General features: G+C 48.1%; 1 protein-coding gene across 21 annotated transcripts in view; it reads left to right on the forward strand.

Moving 5' to 3' along the window:
- scrib (scribble planar cell polarity protein) overlaps nt 1-21,338 on the forward strand; it is a 26,630-nt gene extending 5,292 nt beyond the window's left edge. The window contains exons 2-48 of one of the 21 annotated variants that reach the window (XM_049749419.2): nt 1,950-2,067; nt 2,200-2,278; nt 2,668-2,757; nt 2,884-2,940; nt 3,041-3,104; nt 3,192-3,266; nt 3,340-3,484; nt 3,885-4,003; nt 4,079-4,278; nt 4,363-4,529; nt 4,628-4,755; nt 5,514-5,639; nt 5,713-5,898; nt 6,054-6,407; nt 7,166-7,228; nt 7,946-8,035; nt 8,106-8,183; nt 8,253-8,579; nt 9,176-9,256; nt 10,020-10,259; nt 10,629-10,739; nt 10,819-10,995; nt 11,076-11,192; nt 11,300-11,512; nt 11,589-11,708; nt 12,399-12,455; nt 12,936-12,992; nt 13,315-13,395; nt 13,972-14,331; nt 15,032-15,103; nt 15,209-15,262; nt 15,441-15,494; nt 15,570-15,692; nt 16,154-16,264; nt 16,561-16,611; nt 16,792-16,935; nt 17,165-17,324; nt 17,404-17,578; nt 17,660-17,749; nt 17,810-17,998; nt 18,348-18,476; nt 18,812-18,969; nt 19,040-19,080; nt 19,323-19,397; nt 20,283-20,337; nt 20,449-20,478; nt 21,006-21,338. In XM_049749419.2, coding sequence (XP_049605376.1) covers nt 1,950-2,067; nt 2,200-2,278; nt 2,668-2,757; nt 2,884-2,940; nt 3,041-3,104; nt 3,192-3,266; nt 3,340-3,484; nt 3,885-4,003; nt 4,079-4,278; nt 4,363-4,529; nt 4,628-4,755; nt 5,514-5,639; nt 5,713-5,898; nt 6,054-6,407; nt 7,166-7,228; nt 7,946-8,035; nt 8,106-8,183; nt 8,253-8,579; nt 9,176-9,256; nt 10,020-10,259; nt 10,629-10,739; nt 10,819-10,995; nt 11,076-11,192; nt 11,300-11,512; nt 11,589-11,708; nt 12,399-12,455; nt 12,936-12,992; nt 13,315-13,395; nt 13,972-14,331; nt 15,032-15,103; nt 15,209-15,262; nt 15,441-15,494; nt 15,570-15,692; nt 16,154-16,264; nt 16,561-16,611; nt 16,792-16,935; nt 17,165-17,324; nt 17,404-17,578; nt 17,660-17,749; nt 17,810-17,998; nt 18,348-18,476; nt 18,812-18,969; nt 19,040-19,080; nt 19,323-19,397; nt 20,283-20,337; nt 20,449-20,465 — 5,778 coding nt within the window. In that variant the 3' untranslated portion in view covers nt 20,466-20,478; nt 21,006-21,338. Of the gene's footprint in view, nt 1-1,949; nt 2,068-2,199; nt 2,279-2,667; nt 2,758-2,883; nt 2,941-3,040; nt 3,105-3,191; nt 3,267-3,339; nt 3,485-3,884; nt 4,004-4,078; nt 4,279-4,362; nt 4,530-4,627; nt 4,756-5,513; nt 5,640-5,712; nt 5,899-6,053; nt 6,408-7,165; nt 7,229-7,945; nt 8,036-8,105; nt 8,184-8,252; nt 8,580-9,175; nt 9,257-10,019; nt 10,260-10,368; nt 10,591-10,628; nt 10,740-10,818; nt 10,996-11,075; nt 11,193-11,299; nt 11,513-11,588; nt 11,709-12,398; nt 12,456-12,935; nt 12,993-13,314; nt 13,396-13,971; nt 14,332-15,031; nt 15,104-15,208; nt 15,263-15,440; nt 15,495-15,569; nt 15,693-16,153; nt 16,265-16,560; nt 16,612-16,791; nt 16,936-17,164; nt 17,325-17,403; nt 17,579-17,659; nt 17,750-17,809; nt 17,999-18,347; nt 18,477-18,811; nt 18,970-19,039; nt 19,081-19,322; nt 19,398-20,282; nt 20,338-20,448; nt 20,479-21,005 lie in introns of those variants that run through there. The other 20 variants (XM_049749411.2, XM_049749423.2, XM_049749412.2 and 17 more) reach the window with 20 other exon arrangements.
- The last annotated feature ends 986 nt before the right edge of the window (nt 21,339-22,324 follow it).

The raw sequence follows: 22,324 nt of genomic DNA on the forward strand, positions 1-22,324 counted from the left end.
GGGGCGCGTCTCATTTTCTAATGTGGTTCTTCTATGCGGGCTAATCCAGATCCAATGTGTGACCGTGCGCCCAGCCACAATATGGCCAACGCCCCCGGGAACGTCATTAAGACTGAACTTTGTATCAGGGGCCGGTTCCAGCTGCAACTTAGTCCTCCTTTCTTCACTCAGCGGTGGCCTTTTAGACAATGGAGGGATGGGGGCTGGTTAGTGAGGGCAGATTGACAGTCTTCTGTTGGGCTTGGCTTTTGTCCCCGGTCCCAAGAAAATGGAGGGAACTCGGAGAGGAGGAGCAAAAGGAGGGGCTAGGGTGGCATTCATGTGTGGAACTGTTTGATTGTGTGAATGGTGAAGAGCTGAATCCCCGCTAGGAGTCCCGTCCTGTTTCAAGAAAAAGCAAGTGCGTCCATCTTCTCTTCTGCCTCCTTCTCGTCTTGCTGCATTGTTGTTATCAGAGTGCGTCGCTAGGCTGTATCACCGTGGAGCGCTTAGTATTGGATGGGCTGTTTGGGGAGGGGCGAGCAGGCACCACGATTTGGAACCTTGGGAATCGGAACTTCACTTCCGCTGGATAAAAGATTTTCAGTAGCAGTTTCAGTTCCATCGACCCTTCCCCCAAAATTTCACTTTTAAGTTGGGTCAGCTACTTATGGGAAAATTTCAGTGCTTACAAGGAAATTCATCAAAATGGGTCCCAATCAGAAGCAGGTTTAGCAGAATTTCTTATGAGGGCCCCGTTCATCACGGTTCTAATTTCGCTTTCAGTGGCCTAACAGAGTCCCTTAAGTGGAACACTGCATCCTCTGTGAACAGAGCATACGGCCGCAACGTAGCACGCAGCCTCCTTCCTGGTTAGCTGATTTAAAAGCAGCATGTTTGGGTGCCACTTGACAAACATTCCTCTGTGTGAATTTACAGCTCCCTCGCCGGCGTTTGAGGTTAATCCACGTTGGTGTGCACGTGCCATTGATCCCACCGGGCTCATTCAGGGAAAGGCTTGAGAATTTGTAAACACAGCGCCAGAGGTTGTCTCCCTCGTCTGCGAAATGCTACACGCTAGCGCTGCAACGTGCTAGCTAGCACACGACAAGGCTTTAAATGAGCTCCGGGGAACGTCTGTGGCTTTTGTTGACTGTCCACTAAATCCTAAACTAATTTTTCTGGGATTATTAAAAGCAATTTGGGACAGTGAACTGCTTTAAAACCTCCAGTTTTGTTTTTTCGCTAAAACAAGAATGTTCCTAACTTTTTACATCAAAAAAATATTTGAGTTGACAATTATTTGGCTGCTCCAATCTGCCGTTTCCTGTTCCCTCCACTCGATACCGGCTCTTAATAACACACCAACGCCCAGATCCATGTCTGGCTCAGGTGCCCTACCTTCCGCCTCCCATCCTTTTCCCAGTCCAAGCCTGTCAGTCGGTTTGGGAATGTACCCACAACCGCATTTGAGAGCAGGAAATGTCCGTCACGAAGAAGCTCGCCGACGTGATTGTCCGGCTCCGTCGTCTTGTATACAAACTCTTGAAAGATTTTTTTCTTATCTGGGTTTAGACTCACCCTGTGTAAAATCAGTTGACCAAAAAAAAAAAAAAAAGGAAATTTTCAATTAGCATCCAGACTCCAAGCAAATCATGACTTGATATAAATTCCTCCTGCGAGTTTGCCAAAAGTGGTGCTTTGGCGTTGGGTGAATGCAAACAGTGGGTCCTCTGTGGATGCCACTCGAGTAGGGGCTTCACGGCGGCACGGGTCCCGCTTGTGTGTTGGCGTCTGCCTATCCAGACAGCAGACGGCACAATCGTGGCCTTGACGTTGGGAGCTCAGTAGTGAGAGCAATGAACAGGAAATGACCCGAGCGGCGCACACAGTACATCCTGAACTTTTTTTCCCTTCATGCCTGAACTTTGTGAGCCAATGCGCGACATCCTGTGTGTCATCCTCTGCAGCCTTTCTTCCGACTACTGAACCTCCGGAAACTGGGCCTGAGCGACAATGAAATCCAGAGACTGCCCCCCGAAGTGGCCAACTTCATGCAGCTGGTGGAGCTGGACATATCCCGAAATGGTACGTTTGATTTCAGGTCGGGTTTTTTGCCTCTCCCGTGCTGTCATGCTCGGCATCTGGTTGTGTTTAGCGGCAACTTCAAATGCTTTCACTCGTAACATATCTATTCCTCCTCCGTCCATCTGCCCGCAGACATTCCCGAGATCCCCGAGAGCATCAAGTTTTGTCGGGCCTTGGAGATCGCCGACTTCAGCGGAAACCCCCTCTCCAGGTAAGCCGACTGGAAATCGCTCACGCGATACACAGTGAGCGGAAACAGTCCGCCGATGCCTTTTACCCATCTACGTGTCTAAAGGCACGCAACACGCTCGATGCTAACTATGTAACAAGCGCGGCTTTTAAGCTCTCCGCCACACAGGAAATCCTGTGTGCAATAATTGAACAGGAGCCTGACGGTAAGCGCTGCCCCCCCCCACCCGCTGCATCAAAGCTTATTAAACAAAAGTGAACTTAACTATCAAATACGAAAATGGATGTGACCTTTCAATAAGAGTGATGGACATGAGGACCTTCTGGAAGCCAATGCAGATAGTAATATGATACTAACCCCCCCCCCCCCCCCACACACACACACACACACGCACTTTCTTTATGCCACAGATTGCCGGATGGTTTCACTCAGCTGCGAGCGCTGGCTCACTTGGCGCTCAACGAGGTGTCGCTGCAGACTCTGCCCGGCGACATCGGAAAGTATGATTTATTTGTATCCTCTCCATGTTACTCAACTGGCAATCGGGATGGAGAAGACCCCCTCCCAATCTGCCCGCCGCATCCGGCTGCCATCTGACTAACCGACCTCTCGTCTCTTCCTCGCAGTCTGGCCAACCTGGTGACGCTGGAGCTGAGGGAGAACCTCCTCAAGTGTCTTCCCACGTAGGTGACGCCCATCTCATTTGAACGAATGCGAAATTTCAAAAGTGTCTACCGTGTAAGATCAGTGGACCAGAACCAATCCCAATTTGCTGTTAATCAGGTCGCTGTCCTTCCTGGTGAAACTGGAACAGCTGGACCTGGGCAGCAACGAACTGGAAGTGTTGGTAATGACCTGCCACGTGTCACATGTAGCACATGCAAATACACGTTGAGTTGTCACACATTCAGCAAACTCGTTTTCTTCTCCCCAGCCGGACACGCTCGGCGCACTGCCCAACTTGAGGGAGCTTTGGCTCGACCGGAACCAGTTGTCCTCGTTACCACCAGTGAGTTTATTTTCACAATCAACCCTGCCGACGTCGACATTATTCATCACCCCCCTTCCCCTTGTGTTTTTAGGAGCTGGGCAACCTCCGCAGACTTGTGTGTCTGGATGTGTCCGAGAATCGCCTGGAGGAGCTTCCCTCTGAGCTCGAAGGCCTCCAGGCCCTCACCGACCTGCTTCTCACGCAGAACCTGCTGGAGGTGGTTCCGGATAGCATAGGTGACAAAGACAAGCGACGCTTGCTAAAAAAAAAAAAAAAAAAATACAGTACCGGGAATAAATAAATACCATTATTTATTTTTTATTTAGTCAGAAAGGGGATTATATTGATTTTGGATGGATGGATGGATGGATGGATGGATGGATGGATGGATGGATGGATGGATGGATGGATGGATGGATGGATGGATGGATGGATGGATGGATGGATTATAAACCATTTCTCCAAAGTCAGCCATTCAACTAGGCATGTTTAAGTAGCCAACACTGCCGCCTACTGGAATAGTGTTGCCATTACAGTTCGTTCACAAGTGGCAAAGACTTTTTTTTCAAGACCTGATTGCTCAAATGTGCATCTGTCGCAATGTCATTGATTTATTTGCTTGTTTTGTGCCACCAGGTTGTCTGAAGCAACTGTCCATCCTCAAGGTGGACCAGAACAGACTGACCCACCTGACTGACTCCATCGGAGAGTGTGAAAACCTGACAGAGCTGGTTCTGACCGAGAACCTCCTCCAGGTAACACCACGTTTTCACCGTATAACAATTTTTCAGGGTACTTTATTCATGAATTGTTCTGTGCTTCCTCCAAAGACGCTTCCTCGCTCGCTGGGGAAGCTGAAGAAGTTGACCAACTTGAATGTGGACCGCAACCGCCTGGGTGCCGCGCCCAAAGAGTTGGGCGGCTGCGCCAGCCTCAATGTTCTCTCACTGCGGGACAACCGTCTGGCCAAGCTGCCGGCTGAGCTCGCCGACGCCACTGAGCTGCACGTGCTCGACGTGGCTGGGAATAGGTGACATCGTGCTCGCCAGCCAATAACGTTAAACTTACCCTGGACTCATTTTTTTTTCTCTTCTTTTTTTTTTCCACGGACAAGATTACAAAACCTGCCTTTTGCCTTGACCAACCTCAATCTGAAGGCTATGTGGCTGGCAGAGAACCAGTCGCAGCCAATGCTCAAGTTCCAAACAGAGGATGACGAGCGCACGGGGGAGAAAGTGTTGACTTGCTACTTGCTGCCCCAGCAGCCTTCCCCCAGCCTCGGTGAGAATGAAACGCACCTCCTCTCTGTCAGGTCACGTGACAAGCTGGACGGAGATGCACCAGATTTTCAGGCCGATTGAAGTTGTTGTTGTCCGCAGAGAACCTGCTGCAAAACAGTGTGGACGACAGCTGGACGGACAGCAACCTGAACAGAGTGTCGGTCATTCAGTTCCAGGAAGAAACCAAGGCCGAAGACGAGGACGACGAGGCCGCCGCCGAGCGCAGGGTGAGGGAACGATGATGCAATGTCGCTAACGCAAGGATGCTAGCGTTAGCGCTAAAGAACATACCGTATTTTCGGACTATAAGTCGCGTTTTTTTCATAGTTTGGGTGGGGGTGGGGCGACTAATACTCAGGAGCGACTTCTATGTGAAATTATTCACACATTTTCAAAACTCAAAAATCCGCAATGTAGTGAAACCACGATAAACGAACCGCGATGTAGCAAGGGGTGCGGCGCATTCGCGGCGGTGTTTACATAAAGGACAAAGGATTGGATCACGGGATTTAATGACTTGGAGTGACAGAGATTGTTTGATAAAATTGTTGTTTATAATTATATGGACCTGTGGAATAATTTGAACTGCAGCTGTTGACATAAAGGACGATCGATGGATTGAATGATTTGGAGTGACACAGATGGTTTGATAAAGGTGTTATAGTTATTTGGATAACTGTTAATGTTACGTCAGGCCCGTTCTCAGCTCTTCATTTGTGTTTGTCACGTTAGCATACCGTATCGTTTAGCCTGTTGTTGCTCGTTCATGTTTGTTCTTGGTGTTGGATTTTGTCGAATAAATTTCCCCCAAAATGCGACTTATACTCCAGTGCGACATATATGTTTTTTTTCACTTTATTGTGCATTTTATGGCTAATGCGACGTATATTCCGGAGCGACTTTCAGTCCAAAAAATACAGTACACGTTGGTTTTGCTGATTTTGGGAAAATATTGACCCCACGTAACTCGTCGTGGCTTTTCCAGGGCCTTCAGCGTCGAGCCACACCTCATCCCAGCGAACTCAAGGTGATGAAAAAAGTCATTGAGGACCGACGCAATGAAGTGTTTGGGTCCAGGCCCGAAAGAGAAGATCACTCCGCCGACGGACAGGTAACGTAAAAGCCTCATCGACGGACATTTGATTTTGTCTTTGCTTTCCTGGAACGATGCCTTGCGCTTTCAGGAAAAACGTCTCAGCGACCTCTCCAATCAGAGCCACGACTCGCAGGTGTCCGACAGCACGCTGTCGGCCACCTCCCACGAGGAGAGGCGAGACGCCGCCGTGCCCTCCCAAAGGGAGGACCTTGTGGACGGACACTCTCATCATGAGGACGAAGAACTGGATGACATGGAGGTGGAGTATATTGAGGTGATTACATCAGCTAAGCCTTAAAATATAAATTCCACACAAATTGCATTGTAATGACCTTTGTCCACCAGAGGGCTGTGGTTGCCAAAACTCGATTAATTTCCCAGCCCAACATTTTTCTATCCATAAACTCTTGATCCGTCTTCTGCTTCCAGCCCACTGTGCACTTTGCCGAGGAGCCCATTATCCGCAGTGACGACGCCGAGGAAGACGGCGAGAGGAGCGACGAGGACGACGACAGGCCACCCTTCCCGGCCGAGAAGCAGCGGCTCATCCGGAAGGACACGCCGCACTACAAGAAGCACTTCAAGATCACCAAGCTGCCCAAACCTGAGACGGTGGTGGCCCTGCTGCAGGGCTTCAACCCCGACGGCCTCGGCTTGGACGAGCGGGACGGGCACGAGGAGGATGAGGAAGACGAGGGCGTCGGCACCCCTCGCTTAACTCGCAGGATGGAGACTTCGGAGCTGCAAGACAGCCGATATCATGTCAACTCCAGTCAAGTCAAGGTAGGATGACATTGTTGTGCTTTTTAGACGCACAACATATTTGTGTACACAATACAAATCCTTCATGTTGGGCTAAATCTCACCAAGCGTGCGACGATGACAAATGATGTTGGGGACCACCCCCACCCCCACCCCTTCCTACCCCGCCAAGCCGAGCAGCTTCAGGCTGGATCTCTCGCTCTGCCACATCACCACTAAAGCGCCACTAAACGTTTCATCGCACATGTGAGCAGTAACGGCTTCCAATGAATTAATGGCGTCATTTCACACGCTTTGTGTGTTGCGTGCGTGTGTCAATATTCAAAATGAGCAATTATTTGTTTGCGGGATTTCTGCTGATTCTTTAATGTAATTAAAATGATGATCAGTCTGTGTGTGCGCGTGTATGTCTGTGTGTATGTGCGCCTCAGACCAACCAGAAGATGTTCAGGCAGAGTTGGAGTGCGATCTGTGTCGTCCCTGAGTTTTTTGTTTTTGTTTTTTTGGGGGGTGGACATTCAGTAAGGCAATTTCAAAAACCTATTAGACGCCTTTGTTATTTTTTTTTGTTTGTTTTTGCCTCCTCTCGTCGGCTTTTGCTTTTTCTTGGTCTCTCCATCTCTGCCGGTGTTGACTTCTGGTGGCTGGGACGGTGCGAGCGGCGCTTTGTCAAATAAGTGACTTTTTTTTTTATGGGGTGTTTTTGGAATGAATGTGAGCCTGTTTTGGGGGGGGCCTAACTAATCCGCATGCTTGTCGCTGGTTCCTGTCCCTAACAGGGGGTGTCATTTGATCAAGTCAATAATCTGCTGATTGAACCTGCTCGAATTGAGGAGGAAGAGGTCTGTACCTTTGCTTCCCTGTCTACTTTTTTGTCGCACGCCCGCTCACACGAATCCAGGATAGCTGATCACTAGCTAGATAACCGCTAACCCGCCGCCATCCAGTGAGTGTGGCAGAACCTGAATACAGACCAAAAAAATGTGTGTCCACCATTCCTGTTGTATTATTAATAGTTCTATTTCACACACCCCAAAATATGCATGAATTATTCTAGCTTCATGTTCTGCCACATTTCCCTCCGTCTTCCTGCTTCCCGCCGCTTTGCTCCTTTTCTTGGCTTGTCTACGCTTGGTCGGGACGTCGGCATCCCTGAGTTTTGTTTTTGGTACACTGCACCAGAACAGCATCAGCCCACTGGATGAAAGCAGACCATCATAAAATTGTGTGTCTTGAGCGTGTTATTGTTTTGGTTTGTGGATACTATGTCGAATGGATTTTCAACGCCGTAGCATGTTTTTTATTTATTTTATTTTTTTATTTATTTATTTATTTTTTTTTTTGGTTAGTCACAAAATGTACTTTTCTGTACTCCTCCTTTACACCCGTCCTATTTATGCATGGCTTGTGAACAGATTTTATATGTACTCCACTCAACAAAAAAAAAAAAAATATCGGGCTTTGCGGTGCAATTTCAGAATCAGCCCGAAACGCATTGTAATCATTCGGTTCCGCTTGGCGCTGTTGCGTGTTTTTGATTGGGCCTCATCGCGTTGCAGTACACCTTAACCATCCAACGGCAAACGGGCGGCCTCGGCATCAGCATCGCCGGCGGGAAAGGCTCCACGCCATACAAGGGGGACGACGAGGTCAGTCCGGGGATAGGAAACACAAAATGAGATGGAGATATTTTTAATCATATTTTCTCTTTGACTTTAGGGGATCTTTATCTCCAGAGTTTCGGAGGAAGGTCCTGCGGCCAGAGCAGGAGTCAAAGTGGGAGACAAGTTGCTAGAGGTACAGAACGGTGATTGAACATCAAATCAAATAAGAAAATATTAAATTCAAGTTTATGGCCTGCGTCAGGTGAACGGCGTGGACCTGCACGAGGCTGAGCACCACACGGCCGTGGAGGCCCTGCGTAGCTCTGGCGCCGCCGTCTCCATGACTGTGCTTCGTGAGCGCATGGTGGAGCCGGAGAACGCCATCACCACCACGCCGCTCCGGCCCGAGGACGACTATTTCCCACGGGAGAGGCGCAGTGGCAGCGGGCTGGGTGAGGGCGGCCACGGACAGGGGGCCGGGTACGGACCTCTGCAGCGCCTCTCCGCCTGCCTGGTGCGCAATGACAGGGGGCTGGGCTTCAGCATCGCCGGCGGGAAGGGCTCCACGCCATACCGCACTGGAGACATGGTGAGACAACTTGGATTATTTTTTTTTTTTTTTAACCCTGACCTCAGTTGTGTAGTGTGAGGACCATGTTTAATTTTTTATCATTTTCCATCAAAAATGTATTAATGTAAATGGCAAAAATTAAATACGGTAAAATAACATGAATGAGTCTGTCCACTAGGCAGTATTTGCTAAATAAATACCCCCCCCCCCCACCCCCCCAAAAAAAAGTGTTCGTCGTAACTGACCTGCTCCAATTCCGGCCACGACATTACTCTGTCGTCACCAGGGAGACAGAGATATGAATAGCGAGCTCCGGACACATGATAGGTTCACCGTAAGTGGTCTAGGCGCAAATTATGGCCAGCCAATGTCCTGGGGGGGGGGGGGGGGGGGGGTGTCTCCTTTCCGTCAAACCCGAGTGAAAACGACAACTTTGAAGAGTTTGACGTGGCTCCGGCTGTAAGTTAAAATGTTTGACTCTGCACTTTGCTCACGCGTGTGTTGACATACACGTGGGTTTCATCATATTTGATCCGGCCAACGGTTCAGCGCGTTCCGTCTGGTCAGTTTGATCTGCCGAGGAACATTTCACCATGGACCTGCTTTGCTTTTAGGGGATCTACATTTCTCGCATTGCGGAGGGGGGAGCAGCCCACCGAGACAGCACGCTACGGATAGGCGACAGGGTCATCTCTGTGAGTAGCACCAGCAACTTTCTCTTAGTCTTTCCTCCAGCAGTTTCTACTTTCTTTCCTCCCTGTTCCTACCTTTTGCTGTTCGCTCTTGCGTTACCTCCCTGCCTTGAGCGTCGGCGGTGGTGGGCGCAGTGTCGCTGCCTCAGCCAACGGTAAGCGGCGATACTGTCGGGCCAGCGCTGACCTCTGCTTGTCTGCTGAAAGCTTATCGGCCGGCGTTCTGATGAACTGTTTGCCTTTGTTGACTTAAAAGCAAATCTTTTGGAGTCTGCGCACTCCCACTTGTGTTTTAAGATAAAGGCAAACGGCGGGGAAATAGTTCACGTTATTCAAGTCAGGCTCCTGCTTGCTCGCTGTCTACCCGCTTTTCTTCTGAGACTCATTTCCAAGAGCCGAAATTCAAAACCACACATCATGTCAGTAAATTATCTATAAATTCAAACACTAACATATAGTGGAGAGCACCAACACACACCAGAAGGAGCAATACAATTAACTGAGTTCCAGCATTAAATATGTATTATTAGTTTTTTTAATTTATTTTTCTATTATGAATTTTTTTGCATTTATATTTGTTTGTTTATTTCTTTATTCATTATTTATTTATTTATTTATTTATTTATTTATTTACTTACATACATCCTTCATGTTTTTTTTTTTTTTTTTTTTTTTAAAGTCCAACATTATAGACAATTTTTTCCATTTAAAAAAAATAAAAAACAACCAAACACAAAACTCCGGTTGTTTGTCACTGCGAATCCAGATCAATGGTGTAGACATGACAGAGGCCAGACATGACCAGGCAGTAGCGCTCCTTACCGGCACCTCACCCACTATCGCCCTCCTGGTGGAGCGAGACCCCAACGCGCCGCGCTCTCCGGGCCTGTCCCGTCAGCGGCCCCACTCCCCGCCGCCCCCAGAGCCCTCTGACTCTCCGGACCAGGAGGAAGACGGCCTACAAGGGAACCACCTAGGCCGCGTGGAGGATGAGTACCCCATTGAGGTAAGGGGCGGGGCCACCTGCAAAGTTGCCGACGGGTCACGTGACATCCCGATTAGATCCTTAAGACGTTTTTCTATTTGGCTTGGATGCGATACTTGCTGCTGTCCAGTTCGAAAGAGGATGGCGCATGGTATGAAATCGAATCGTGGAATGGATTGTAGAGTAAATAGCTTAAATAGTCCAGACATTTCCTAACCAGGGTATATGCATACCGGTTTAGCGTGGTGCCTCGATGTTATGTATGCGTGTACCCCGCTTAGCATCAACAATAGAAACAACCCAAAATAGAATCCTTTACATCCCCCCCAGCAAACGTATCCGTAAACGTATCGAATTCTTTCATTGGATTCAAATGATCTGCTTTGACAGGAAGTGACGTTGGTCAAGTCAGGCGGTCCCCTCGGCCTGAGCATCGTCGGGGGCAGCGACCACGCCAGCCACCCCTTCGGCATCAACGAACCCGGCGTGTTCATCTCAAAGGTAAACAAACAAATTGCTTTCCATCCAGAGTGAAACCGTGAAGACTCCCAAACATTTTTAACGAGGACGGATCTCGCAGGTGATCCCCCACGGCTTGGCGTGCCAAAGCGGCTTGCGCGTGGGAGACCGCATCCTGGAGGTGAACGCCATCGACCTGCGCCACGCCACCCACCAGGAGGCCGTGCGGGCGCTGCTGTCCAACAAGCAGGAGATCCGCATGGTGGTGCGCAGAGATCCCTCGCCGCCAGGGATGCAGGTCGGTGCCGCCCGTCAACTCGCACAAGTGGTGTGTTGGCAGAGATGCCGACGGAAGTGTTTTTCCATCGTCTTCTCCAGGAAGTTGTCATCCATAAGCAGCCGGGGGAGAAACTGGGGATCAGTATACGCGGAGGAGCTAAAGGCCATGCGGGAAATCCTTTTGACTCCACTGATGAGGGCATCTTCATATCCAAGGTAGCCAAGGCATACGTTGTTTTAGCTAGCACTACCTTGCCTTGCTAGCTTAGCTTAGTAGCTGATTGTATGTATGTTACACATGACATGTGATCTTTCAAAACAAGGTGAGCTCCAGCGGCGCGGCCGCCCGGGACAGCCGGCTGCAGGTGGGCATGCGCATCCTGGAGGTGAACAACCATAGCCTGCTGGGCATGACACACACGGAGGCCGTGCGAGTGCTGCGGGCCGTGGGCGACTCGCTGGTCATGCTGGTGTGCGAAGGCTTCGACCCGCGCAAAGTGTCCGCCGCCGAGGCTGTTCCCAACCAGGAGCCTTATGTTCGTAAAAAAAAAAAAAATTAGGCATTTAATGTGACTGCTTTCTAAACGGGCTCAATTGAATCTGTGTCCTCAGGCGTCTCCCGGCATCATCGCCAACCCTTTTGCGTCAGGCATCGTCCGCAAGAACAGTATGGAGAGCATCTCTTCTATAGACCGAGACCTGAGCCCTGAGGAGGTGGACATCATGCTAAAGGTACAAACACAAACAAGGTTTTTTTTTTTATAGCAGTGCACTTTGGCTCGATAATGATCATTAAAGTTTAAAAATATTATTTATGATTCATTGTCTTGAAATAATATCTATTTGTCTGTCTATGACAGCGACATTTAGTGACAGGCAGAAACAATTTTATGTGTTTCCACTAGAGGGCAGAAGGCGCCACATTAACCTCGTGTCCGTCCTCTCCATCTTTTACCACTTTTACAGACAAATAACAAATTTGCGGTAAAGAAAGTTTTACACTGACAGAAGTAAATCTACGAGTAAATTGAAACTAAATTGTCATTATTTCAGTGTATATATTTTTTTGTGGGTGCCGGTATGCGCTAGGCCCGAATCACAAGTCCCTCACAAGTGTTTCGGGAAACCAGGAAGTCATTAGCATGCATTACAAGGGGTGACTTTTTACAGTATTTTTTGCCAGTCATCAACATACCGGGAATGGCTTCGGCGCGGCCAAGTGGAGGCGTGAATCAAATGTTTTTGTTCAGCGTTTTTTTGTGTGCGCGCCCCGGCAGCAATTCAGCCTCAGCGTCAGTTTTACTGCCCCGCCGCGCTCATGCATCAGAGCACCCTAAAGCAGTCCTTTACCCGGAGTGAAGGCGTGTAGAATTGACTGGAGCTCGTGCGCACTTAAAAGACCGCCCGCCACTCTTCTTCCAGGAGTCTGAGATGGTGAGGGAGACGTCCGAGTGGGAGAAGGAAGAGATGGAGAAAGTGGTGAGTTGATCGAGGAGCGCCATCGTTTAAGTCTACAAAGTGATTGAAAAGTAAATTCTCAAATAGTAATTTTATGTTTGAAAAGTAAATTCTCAAATAGTAATTTTATGTTTGGAGACAAAATTTTATGTAACAAAAAAAACCCCTACAATTTGTAAATATTTTTTCAGTGTTTTAAAATAGGGAGTCTGTCAGCTATTTGCACGATATCGCACCTCGCATGCTTTTTCCGCTCCCAAAGTGAACGAATGATTCTATACTTTTCTGTTTCTCTCTCTCTCTCTCTCTCTCTCTCTCTCTCTCCTGCTCTGTCCTTTTTGGGCGTGCGTGAAATCCTCCCATTATTCCTTGTGTGCCGCCGCTTTTTTTTTTTGCTTTCGCTGTTATTTCACCTCCCATCACCTGTGTGTGCGTGTTTCTGTGGACTTCCTCCTTCCGCACTGTCCTTCCTTCCTTCCTTCCTTCCTGTCCGGGTTGAAGGAGCGTATGCGTTTGGAGCGAGAAGAGGCAACTCGCCTGCTTGAAGAAGAGACCGAGGTGAGACAATCCTGGATGCTGCTTGGAGTTCAGCGCGGGAAATTACATGTTAATTGTAGATATGGTGAACAGCTTTTTCACTTTTCGGTAAATTCATGCTCGAAGGAAAATCTTTCTAATTAATGGACAAATTCAGCAGATTTACCATTTCACAATTTTATTTATGTATTCATTAATTCATTCACTTTTTGATTTTTTTTTTTCATATAATTTATTTGTATGTATTTCTTTATTTTTTTGGGAGAAGTCTGTTTTTGGAGAGAGAGAACTAATTTTACATTTTCCAACATTTTCCAATTCAGTTTTTTGTTGTGCTTTGTAGAATATCGGCACTGGACCTTTAAAACTGGACTACAAAACGCTGGCAGCGCTACCCACCACTAGCCTACAGAAGATCAACAGAGTAAGTTTTTAAACAGCATTCACCTACTTAAGGAAGTCCCCACGTTAACGTCTTGTCCTCTTGAACCCGCCATTTGCTCTGTTTGTAACCCCCCACCCCTAAATCTAACATGGCCGACCTTCCTTGTTCCAAGAACACATCCCCCTTTTGGAGGGCTCATGAAATGAATTGACCAAAGCACATGGGTGCTGTTTTATAAACTAGTATAGCAGGTATGCAAGATTGGGGGGAAGGGGGGACAGCTGCCCCCTCTTGGGATATTTTTAACCTGCATCTGACGCTCTGAAGTGGACGCAGGCCACTTTAAGTGGGCGGAGTAGAGGGTCCAGAAATTTGGAAGGTTTTTGTCCCACTTTGACTTCCAAGTGGGCTTACATTGACTTGGACGTTGACAGACACCCCAACCAGAAACTCTACAGTAGGTATGAAAATAGCCGTCCTGCGGGATTTGATCGTTTTTTGTTATTATGAAAGATAAATTCCTTTGAATTGACTCGAGTTGAATCAACACCTCGTGTGCCGCATAGCTTTTCCACTTTTTCCCCATTCCTCTTCCTCTTGCTGTCTGGCTTTCAGTTCTCTCCTTCTCTAAATCCAACCGTCCCCATGGAGGCCCCCTTGAAAGCCCACTACGGCGCCCCGTTAGAGCCTCTGGGCTACAGCTTAAGCCACCCCCCAAACCCCCACGTGGAGCCAACATCCTCCCCCAGTTTGTTCTCCTCCAAAGAAGACAGCGTCGGCTCGACGGCGATTCTGAATTTATCAGAGGAAGGCGAGGAGTCTCTGGTGGACTCGCAGCCCATCTGCTTCAAGGAGAATCCCTTTTTAGTGGCCAACCGCAAAGGCAAAGGTCTGCCACCTGGCCAGCAAATCCTTTCGGGACCGCCGGTGGGCTACGGGAAGCCAGGCCAACTTCAGACTCGGTTGTTCAGCAAGGCAAGCCTCTTTTTGGCTAGGTGTGCTGTGGAGCCGGCATGTTGAATGAACCACCCTTTATTGCTGGGGAAACGTTCCGGACTCACCCGCGGTTGGTGAAAGTTGCCACTCACTTTTGTTTCCCTTTTGAAAGACACACGCTTTTTTCGCCTTGTGTGCCCGGCAGCATACTTTGCAATGTGTTCACTCCCCGGTCAAGATAGGCTGGAATGCGTGTGGCGACAGCTGCAGTGGCCACTTTAGACTGTTTGAGGCCGGCAAGACCCCGCAAACAAAGTGCATGTCCTTTGCAAGCTTGAATTTTGCTAGATGAGACTAACCGATGAATCGCCATGTCTACTTACGATGTCGTGTTCCTCTTAGACTATAAAAGTGGAGGGATCCCATTGGTGTGCAAATTCCCTCTAATTCTTGGGCCACTCTTTTCTTGTCAAGATGAGCACTGCTGTACTAAAATTCACATTAGCTAATTTAGTAATGCTATATTATATATATTTTATAATATGCAATCTATATTATATATAATATATTTATTCATTATAGCTAGTTAGACTGTATTGTAATGACGAGTCATTCCTTGACGCCCACATCACTCACCAGGCCCCTCCTTTTAAAGTCATACACACTCCAAAGTGACGGAAGGACACTACAGGAGTGACCCCAAGTAGTTTAAAATAATTACCTGCTTCTTATCTTCCAGACTCCTTCGTCTGATTACGCCAGGACCGAGAGTCCAATCAGAGAAACCTCCTACTCGCCGACCCTCCAGCCGGTGAGCACTGAGCCAACCTCCACATCATTTGCATTCACGTCAGCTTTTTTTTAGCTTTCCTGGCCATGAGTTCCTTTTGACTTTGACCCCCCCCCCCCCCCTTAGCCCAGCCACCACTCTTCCGACAGCTCCCTGTGTTCTGGCAGGGAGACCCGCTTCGTAAGTGGGGGCCCCACACTCCTGCCCCAAAAACTGTTTGTCTACTTTTTTTTAATTTTGTCCCTCGGAAGCCTGTTGTTTATAAATGGCGCATGGAGTTAATGAGTTGGTGCCCCCCCCCCACACACACACACACTCACACACACACACTCACACATCCTCATAATTTCTTTCATAGGCAAGCATTCATTTCACCTCCACCCCCAACACCAAGGACAACACTTCACCCTCTGTGAGTTCCACTTTGCCGTAGAAAGCGCCATCAATTCCTGACCAGTGCCTCACACTCTCTTTTTTGTGTCCGCAGACTCGACCGGGCGCCATCCTGCCTGTCGGGCGCATGCGGCCCAGCACCTCACCGGCCACTCCGGACGGCGCCGGCCTCAGCCCCTTCCAGCATGGCCCCTCCCCTTTCAACTCTCAATCCTCTGTAAGACCCCTCACCTCCTCCTAGGGCCGTGTTCTTTATTCCGTATCCTTCATGTCCATGTACTAGCGTGACAGTTCAGCACAGCACAGGACAGGAACGACATATCAAGGATATGGAATAAACGCTCAAACAAACTCTCCATACCTGCACCTGTCTCGGAGCCGAGGTGCAAAAAAAAAAGACATTCGAAACGAACCAAAGAAAAGGGATTTGATTGTGTACATGCCTTAATTCTTCTGATATATGTCCCAAGTCTTCCTGGTTTGAGCTTCGTAAGCCCGACTGTCTTGTCTTTTCTCCCCTTCGTTTTCCACACGTACAACCAGCCGTCATGCTGTTCACCCGTCCACTCTCATAGTCGACTTGGTTAGGATTTTCATCGTCTACCCTCTCGTTTGTCATCTTCCTCTCCTTCCCCACGACACCTTCGCCATACCCCCCACCCCACCCTATCCCTGCAGCCTCGCGGTCCCTCCCCCACCTCGCACTACGAGTTGCCCATGAACGCCAAGCAGGTGTACAAGGCGTTTGCCGCCGTGCCTCGCTCGCTGGCGGTGCAAGAGCCGGAGCAGGTAGGCTCAAGCCGTGGTGCTGCGTCGCCATGACAACGCATGCTGTGTCCCCACCCCAAGGCGCCTGTGACGTGCTGTGAATGCGACCATCGGTTTCATACTTGTCGACATCGGCTTGTTTTCATCGGTCCTGTACACTCCGTGTGTTGCACGTACATTAATATCCATTTGCTTTATGAATTTGTCACTCTTTTTCCCTTTTTGTGAATGGCGTATATTTGCCTGCCCCATATCAGTCAGTCTTAGACCCCATCCTCATTTTGTTTAGCCCTAAAAAAAAATTCTCTGTCAATTAGGACTTGTATGGTGTGAGGAACCATTTCCATCCCAAGCAGCCTTCTCCAGAGGTGAGTCGTGAATTTTAATTGGTGTACTTTATGAATGATGAAAAGCCGCCAGCGACTAATCCGCACAGACAAGTTTCTCTATAGATGCCACAAGGTGGCAGCAAAGCACTACTTGTGTCTAAACGACACCGAGATTGTATTTAAAGCTTTTACGCCTTCCCGCTCGTGTGGCCCTTTTAGCCCGAGTCGAACAACGACGTGTTTGAGGAGGGGGACAGTGGGTCCGTCAAAGCGGCGGCCCGGTCCGCCCTCTCGCCCGACCGTTGGGAGTATACCAATATGGCCGCCGTGCCTCGCATCTCCAGGCCGTCCCTGGACACGCAGGTAGCCGCCGCCAGCAGCCCTGCTTAGGTGGTGTGCTTGGTCTGGCCGGTGGCGGGGTCCGAGGCTGCGTTGGCCATCTTTTAATTTGTTTTGTTTTTTCAGGGGGGGCTGAGTTCTTATGGTGTTTGCTCCCTGCTGCTTGATCTTTCAAATCCTGCCGCATCAACATTTTTTGGCCATGTAGAAACTTGGAGCTCTGATAGTATTTGACGCTTCCGAACCCTTGCAGAGTCCGTCACCCAGCGGCAAGGACAGCCCCGAGCAGCGGTCCTTCCGGGACCGGCAGAAGTACTTTGAGATCGACGTGAAGCAGCAGACACCCGAAAAGCCCAAACCTCGCATCTCGCTCGTCGGGGAGGACGACCTCAAGAAGATGAGGGAGGAAGAAGGTTGGTCCTTTTGTGCGTTTTCTCTCTTCACGGTTCACTCCCCGCTCAAAAACGCCACCTACCGTTTGTTTGAACGCAGAGCGTAAATTTGAACAGCGAGCGCGCGAGTACCTGCTAGACGAAGAGGACGAGGACGACGAGGAGGACCTGGCCAAGCACGTGGCGCAGATGAAGGCGACGGGCAAGGTGCTGCTGGATGGAGTTGAGTACGACGTGGAGCCCGTGTTGCGGCCAAGCTACGGCGCAAGTTCACGGTACAAACTTGTTGATGTTAAAAGGAGACATTGTGTGTGTTTTTTTTATTTTGGATTCTGTCAACGTGTTTCTCCCTGTAGGCCTTCGTCAGTGGAAAGCAAAGGAGACACGGCGAGAAATTCCTTGGATGACAGCTTCAGACTGGCGCAGCGTCCCAATTCCATGACTGGGTAAGCCAGCACTCAATTCCAAGGGTGCCGCCAGTGTCTTCACGTGCTTTCTCCCCGCAGTTTGACCCATGCGTACACCAGTGACTCGTCGGCGGCGGCTCCCATTCGCACTGCCAAAGCCGAGCGCCGGCACCAGGAGAGGCTCCGCATGCAGAGTCCGGAGCTGGCCGTGGCCGTGGACAAGGACCTCTCCCCTGCCGAGAAGCGAGCCCTGGAGGCCGAGAAAAGAGCCATGTGGAGAGCGGCACGGTAAATGAAGACAAGAAACCCCCTATACGCAATTTGAGTATTTTTGATTTTTTTTTCCCCTGTGAAACCTTTCCTGGTCGCTGAAAAACTCAACGACAGCGGTGCCCCGAGATACGACTTTTAATATGATCTATGACCACACTTGTAACTTAAACCCATCCTTCATCAATCAATGTAACGTGAATGCCATTCAGCCATGTCCCAAAATATTGATTTAAGTTGCATCTGAAGGCACCACTGTTGTCACTATTTTCGACGTTTTTTTTCCCCCCACTTTCCTCTCTCTGTCCTGGTGATCTTTCCTTCATCCCACTTGGTCTTGGTCACACCCGGGGGCGGGGGGGCTCAGGCCTTTAGACTTGGAGGACGATGTTAGGCACTATGAGCAGGACCTGGCCAAGAGGCTCTACCAGGCTCGAGTGAGGGCCTCTGACAGCACATCAGCCGCTGCCTCCCAGCTCAGGTCTGCCAGCGGGAGGTATGAGCATGGCATCGTGGGGGGAGGTGGGGCTTAGCGCTCCTTGCACGTCTTTCCCACCTCATCCATGTCCTCTTTGTGCCTTGCTGTTTCCATTTGTACTAATGCACACTTGCCTGCAAGCAGGATTGTGTGTGCAATCCTTTTCCTCGAATGCGTCTTTAGTTTGGGATTCTGGCATTCCCGGGAGCACCGCGTCTATTCGCAGCTTGTCTTGAACTCTGTCAAATAACTCAGTAAACATACAGATTTGAAATGATTGCCACCCACCCATAGGTGTGTGTGCGCGTGCCTCACCTGCTTTGCCTGACGTGTGCGCATTGCCCTCTTGGCAGGATGAAGTCTCTGGAGCAGGATGCGCTCAAAGCTCAGATGGTCATCGCCAAGTCTCGGGACGGCAAGAAACGAAGCACCCTGGACCAGCTGGCTGAGTCGCCTTCGCCGGCGCCCACACCCTCACCGGCGCCCACGCCCTCACCCACCCCGATGGAAGGTAAGAAAATGTTTCAGATGATGACTTTGTCATCCAATTTCATCTTGTCTTTCACTTCCTTGTCTCCCAGAGCTCACCAGTCCTCGGATGCTAACCTCTCCGGGCAGACTGGTAAGTCATCCAAAAAGAAGTTTCGAGCCACTTTTTGCTACTCCTGGTTAAAAAAAATTTACACCTATTAAAGGGAATTATAAGAAGCGATTTGCTTCCTTGGCAGTTAGGAATCCACACGTGTTCCCTCCACTCCATCACACGCTTTCACCGCCACCTCCACACAAATCCCCCACCGTTGCTCGTTACTGTATCCATCCATCCCTCCTCTCCTCTTCCATCCTGCCTTGCCATCCTTCCAGTCCCTGTCATCAAAGAGATTTGACTACCGCCAGTTTGCTGCCATTCCCTCTTCCAAACCAGCATCCGACATCCAGGTATCGGCTGCATGCTGAGCCTCACCCCCCCCCCCCCCCCCCCCCCCCCCCCCCCCTCCTTCCCGGCCACGCCTCCTTACCAACCTTGAACCCTTCCTATAGTTTCTCTGAATTAATCCACATAACTTGGCTGCAAGGGTCTCAACGGGGGAGGGATGCGGTGGGGAAAAAGGGAGTTCTCATTTGGTGCGCCGGGGGGGGGTCTTTGCTCGTTTGTCTGCTTTGGTTTTTTCGCATTATATGGTGGCTTTTGTTTTTGATACTGTTATAACAAAAGTCACGTTTCCACCAAGCTGTTCGGTTCGGTTCTACGTGGATTCGGGGACAAGTTGACTTGCCTATGTTTACGATATACATTTTTTTTAGGGCAGAGAAAAATGAAAGTTGAATTAGATTTTTTTTTTTTTTTTTTTTTTAAATTGAGGTTGGATACAAAAATAGGAAGTTAAGACGTGTCTCAACTTATTTTATAATTTTGTGTGAAAGTAAAATGTGCAAATGGTAAAAAAATGAAGAAAAAAAATACATTGTCAAAGTCATAAATGAATGAAAGTGGAGTAAGAAAATTAGAACAAGTTTTAAAAAAAATGGGGGAAAAATGTAAAAATATTCTAATGTCAAACTATACATTAATACATATATTTAGTATTGTAGTTAAAACATTTAAAATGTGTTTGCTTAGGAAACGGAAGTGAATGGAAGTGTACTTGGTGGAATCAAAGGCTTATGCAACTTTTTTTTCAAAGCTCCATTTAGCTACTTGACTTGGTTGCGCTTTTGTGCCAATGACCTTCCGTGAACGCCACAAAACTGTCGATCGAGCTTGCTTTCCTAAACTTGCCACTCTGCTCCTTTTCCACTCACCCACGTTTTGTCTCCTTGCAGTCTCCTGACGCGGTGGACGATGTGCAGTTCACCGACGACGACTCGCAGCATCCGGGTGAGTATGACTCACGCTCGTTTTGAGTTTGTGCTGATGACGACAATTATGATGAAGAAAGCTAGACAAGAGGATGAGTGAGATACGTGTTTCCTGTGCCTTTTGATTCAGGTGTCTACACGGGATAAGACGCCCCTAGTGGTAGGAATGTGTGTGTGCATGTGCGCGCGCTAATGCGATAGTTTAGTGGCCTCATGGTGAAAGCCGGCCCAAATTAACAACATACTAACCAGGAGCGGCTTTGTGAAGCTGCATAGTCACGACACGACAGCCGTGTCATGATTTACTTGATAAAACATACCACGATAACATAAAAAAATTAAACAGTCTGTGTTTGTCATGATTTTATGATTCATTACTGATTGACATTCACTTCTGGTGTTTGTACCTTTGCCACCAGAGAGCAGTATAACCGACTTTATAACACACAAAGAAGGGTTTCACAAAAATATGTACAGTATATTTAAATATTTTTAAAATTTAATTATTTATTAAAATTATACTTAATCTGTTATGATTTTGTTGGTGTCTTTCCTTTTTCCCCCTGCTTCTGCTGGTGTTGTAGCCTTGGTAATCTCGCAGGGGATCTTTTCTGCTTTCACCGCCCTCGTTTACAACCTTTTCTCTGAGCCTAATGGTGTGTCTGTGTGTGTGCATTTCCTGTCTAGATCCCACCGCTGGCCCGGAGGCCGAGGTCCCGGTGCCCGTCACCTCGGCCCTCGAGGAGATGGCGCTGTACAGCAACAAACGCAAGCTGCGACAAGGGCGCCGCAGTTTGGAGACGGCCGTGCCCACATAACACTGCACGTAAAACACATCAGTACACTACACAAGAAGAAGAAGAGTCCATTTACAAGAGACCAAGATAGAGGTCCCTCATATCCAGCCTTGCCTTCGGTCATCATGGAGACCACACTTCCTCCACGCTTCCTCCAGCCCAGCTAACATTATTTTGTTGGTGTTTTTAGCTTCTTCTTCTTTTTTTTTTAATTTTTTTTTTTATTAACCTTCCAAAGACAAAAAAGAAGTCCTAAATTAAGTCCTAGATTGTAAAATGTCGTTTTTGGAGTGTAAATAATAGTAGATGACATCCTGCTACCTTCACACACACGCAGACTGTTGGGAGCTTAAGAAAAAAAACATATCATGCATCATTGTTGCACTGCCTTGCAGATTTTTAACCAAGTAATTTATTGTTTTTATGTAATAATTTTAGGCCCAAGTGAGGCTATTTTATGTATGCAGCAAAATTAGCTGGGCATATTGACACTACTTACAAAAATGTAGGGATATTGGGTTTTCGGGTGGAATCCTAAAATGAGTAAAAAATCCATGATAACAGTGCCTCTACAAATTATAATCATTAAAAAAATAGCACTGCAAATACCACCATATTTACCAACATTAAAGTACAGTAGGCTAGAGGGACTAAGTGTTCAAAAATAAAATAAAAAAGGAGAGACTAAAAAATTAAACAAATTTTGACAGCCACAACTTTTATGTAACATTATGCACGTTTGAACATTAACATTACATTTAAGCATACAGAGAGAAAAAAAAATGCCTATTTCAATAATGACTTGATTATAATGTAAAGCATGGAATTTAAAATAAAATTTTAGCTGAAGAGAAACTAACACAGGAAGTCATAAATGTTTCTGTTTTGCACCCCAAATCCTAATATCCCGATATTATTTTTATGATCATCTGGGAGCCGCAACAAGTTGAGTGTTTTTTTTATTTTTGTTTTTTTTACACAAACGGTACTTTCCCTTCTTTGAACGTAATTCTCTTTGACGTTCTAATCATCATTGAAGTGTTCCGGTGTGATGTGAAGGTAGCGGATGCTTTATTTTTCTGCCCGACGGGGCTAATTTAATAATCTGACGACACTGAGAGATCATTTTTCTTATCATGGTGTGAATAATGTACAAATAAGAATGCGGGCGAGCTAGTGAAAACTGAGCCAATGTGTTGACCAATCGAG

This window comes from Syngnathus scovelli, chromosome 18 (genome assembly GCF_024217435.2).
Source record: "Syngnathus scovelli strain Florida chromosome 18, RoL_Ssco_1.2, whole genome shotgun sequence".
In the NCBI taxonomy this organism is placed as follows: Eukaryota; Metazoa; Chordata; class Actinopteri; order Syngnathiformes; family Syngnathidae; genus Syngnathus; species Syngnathus scovelli.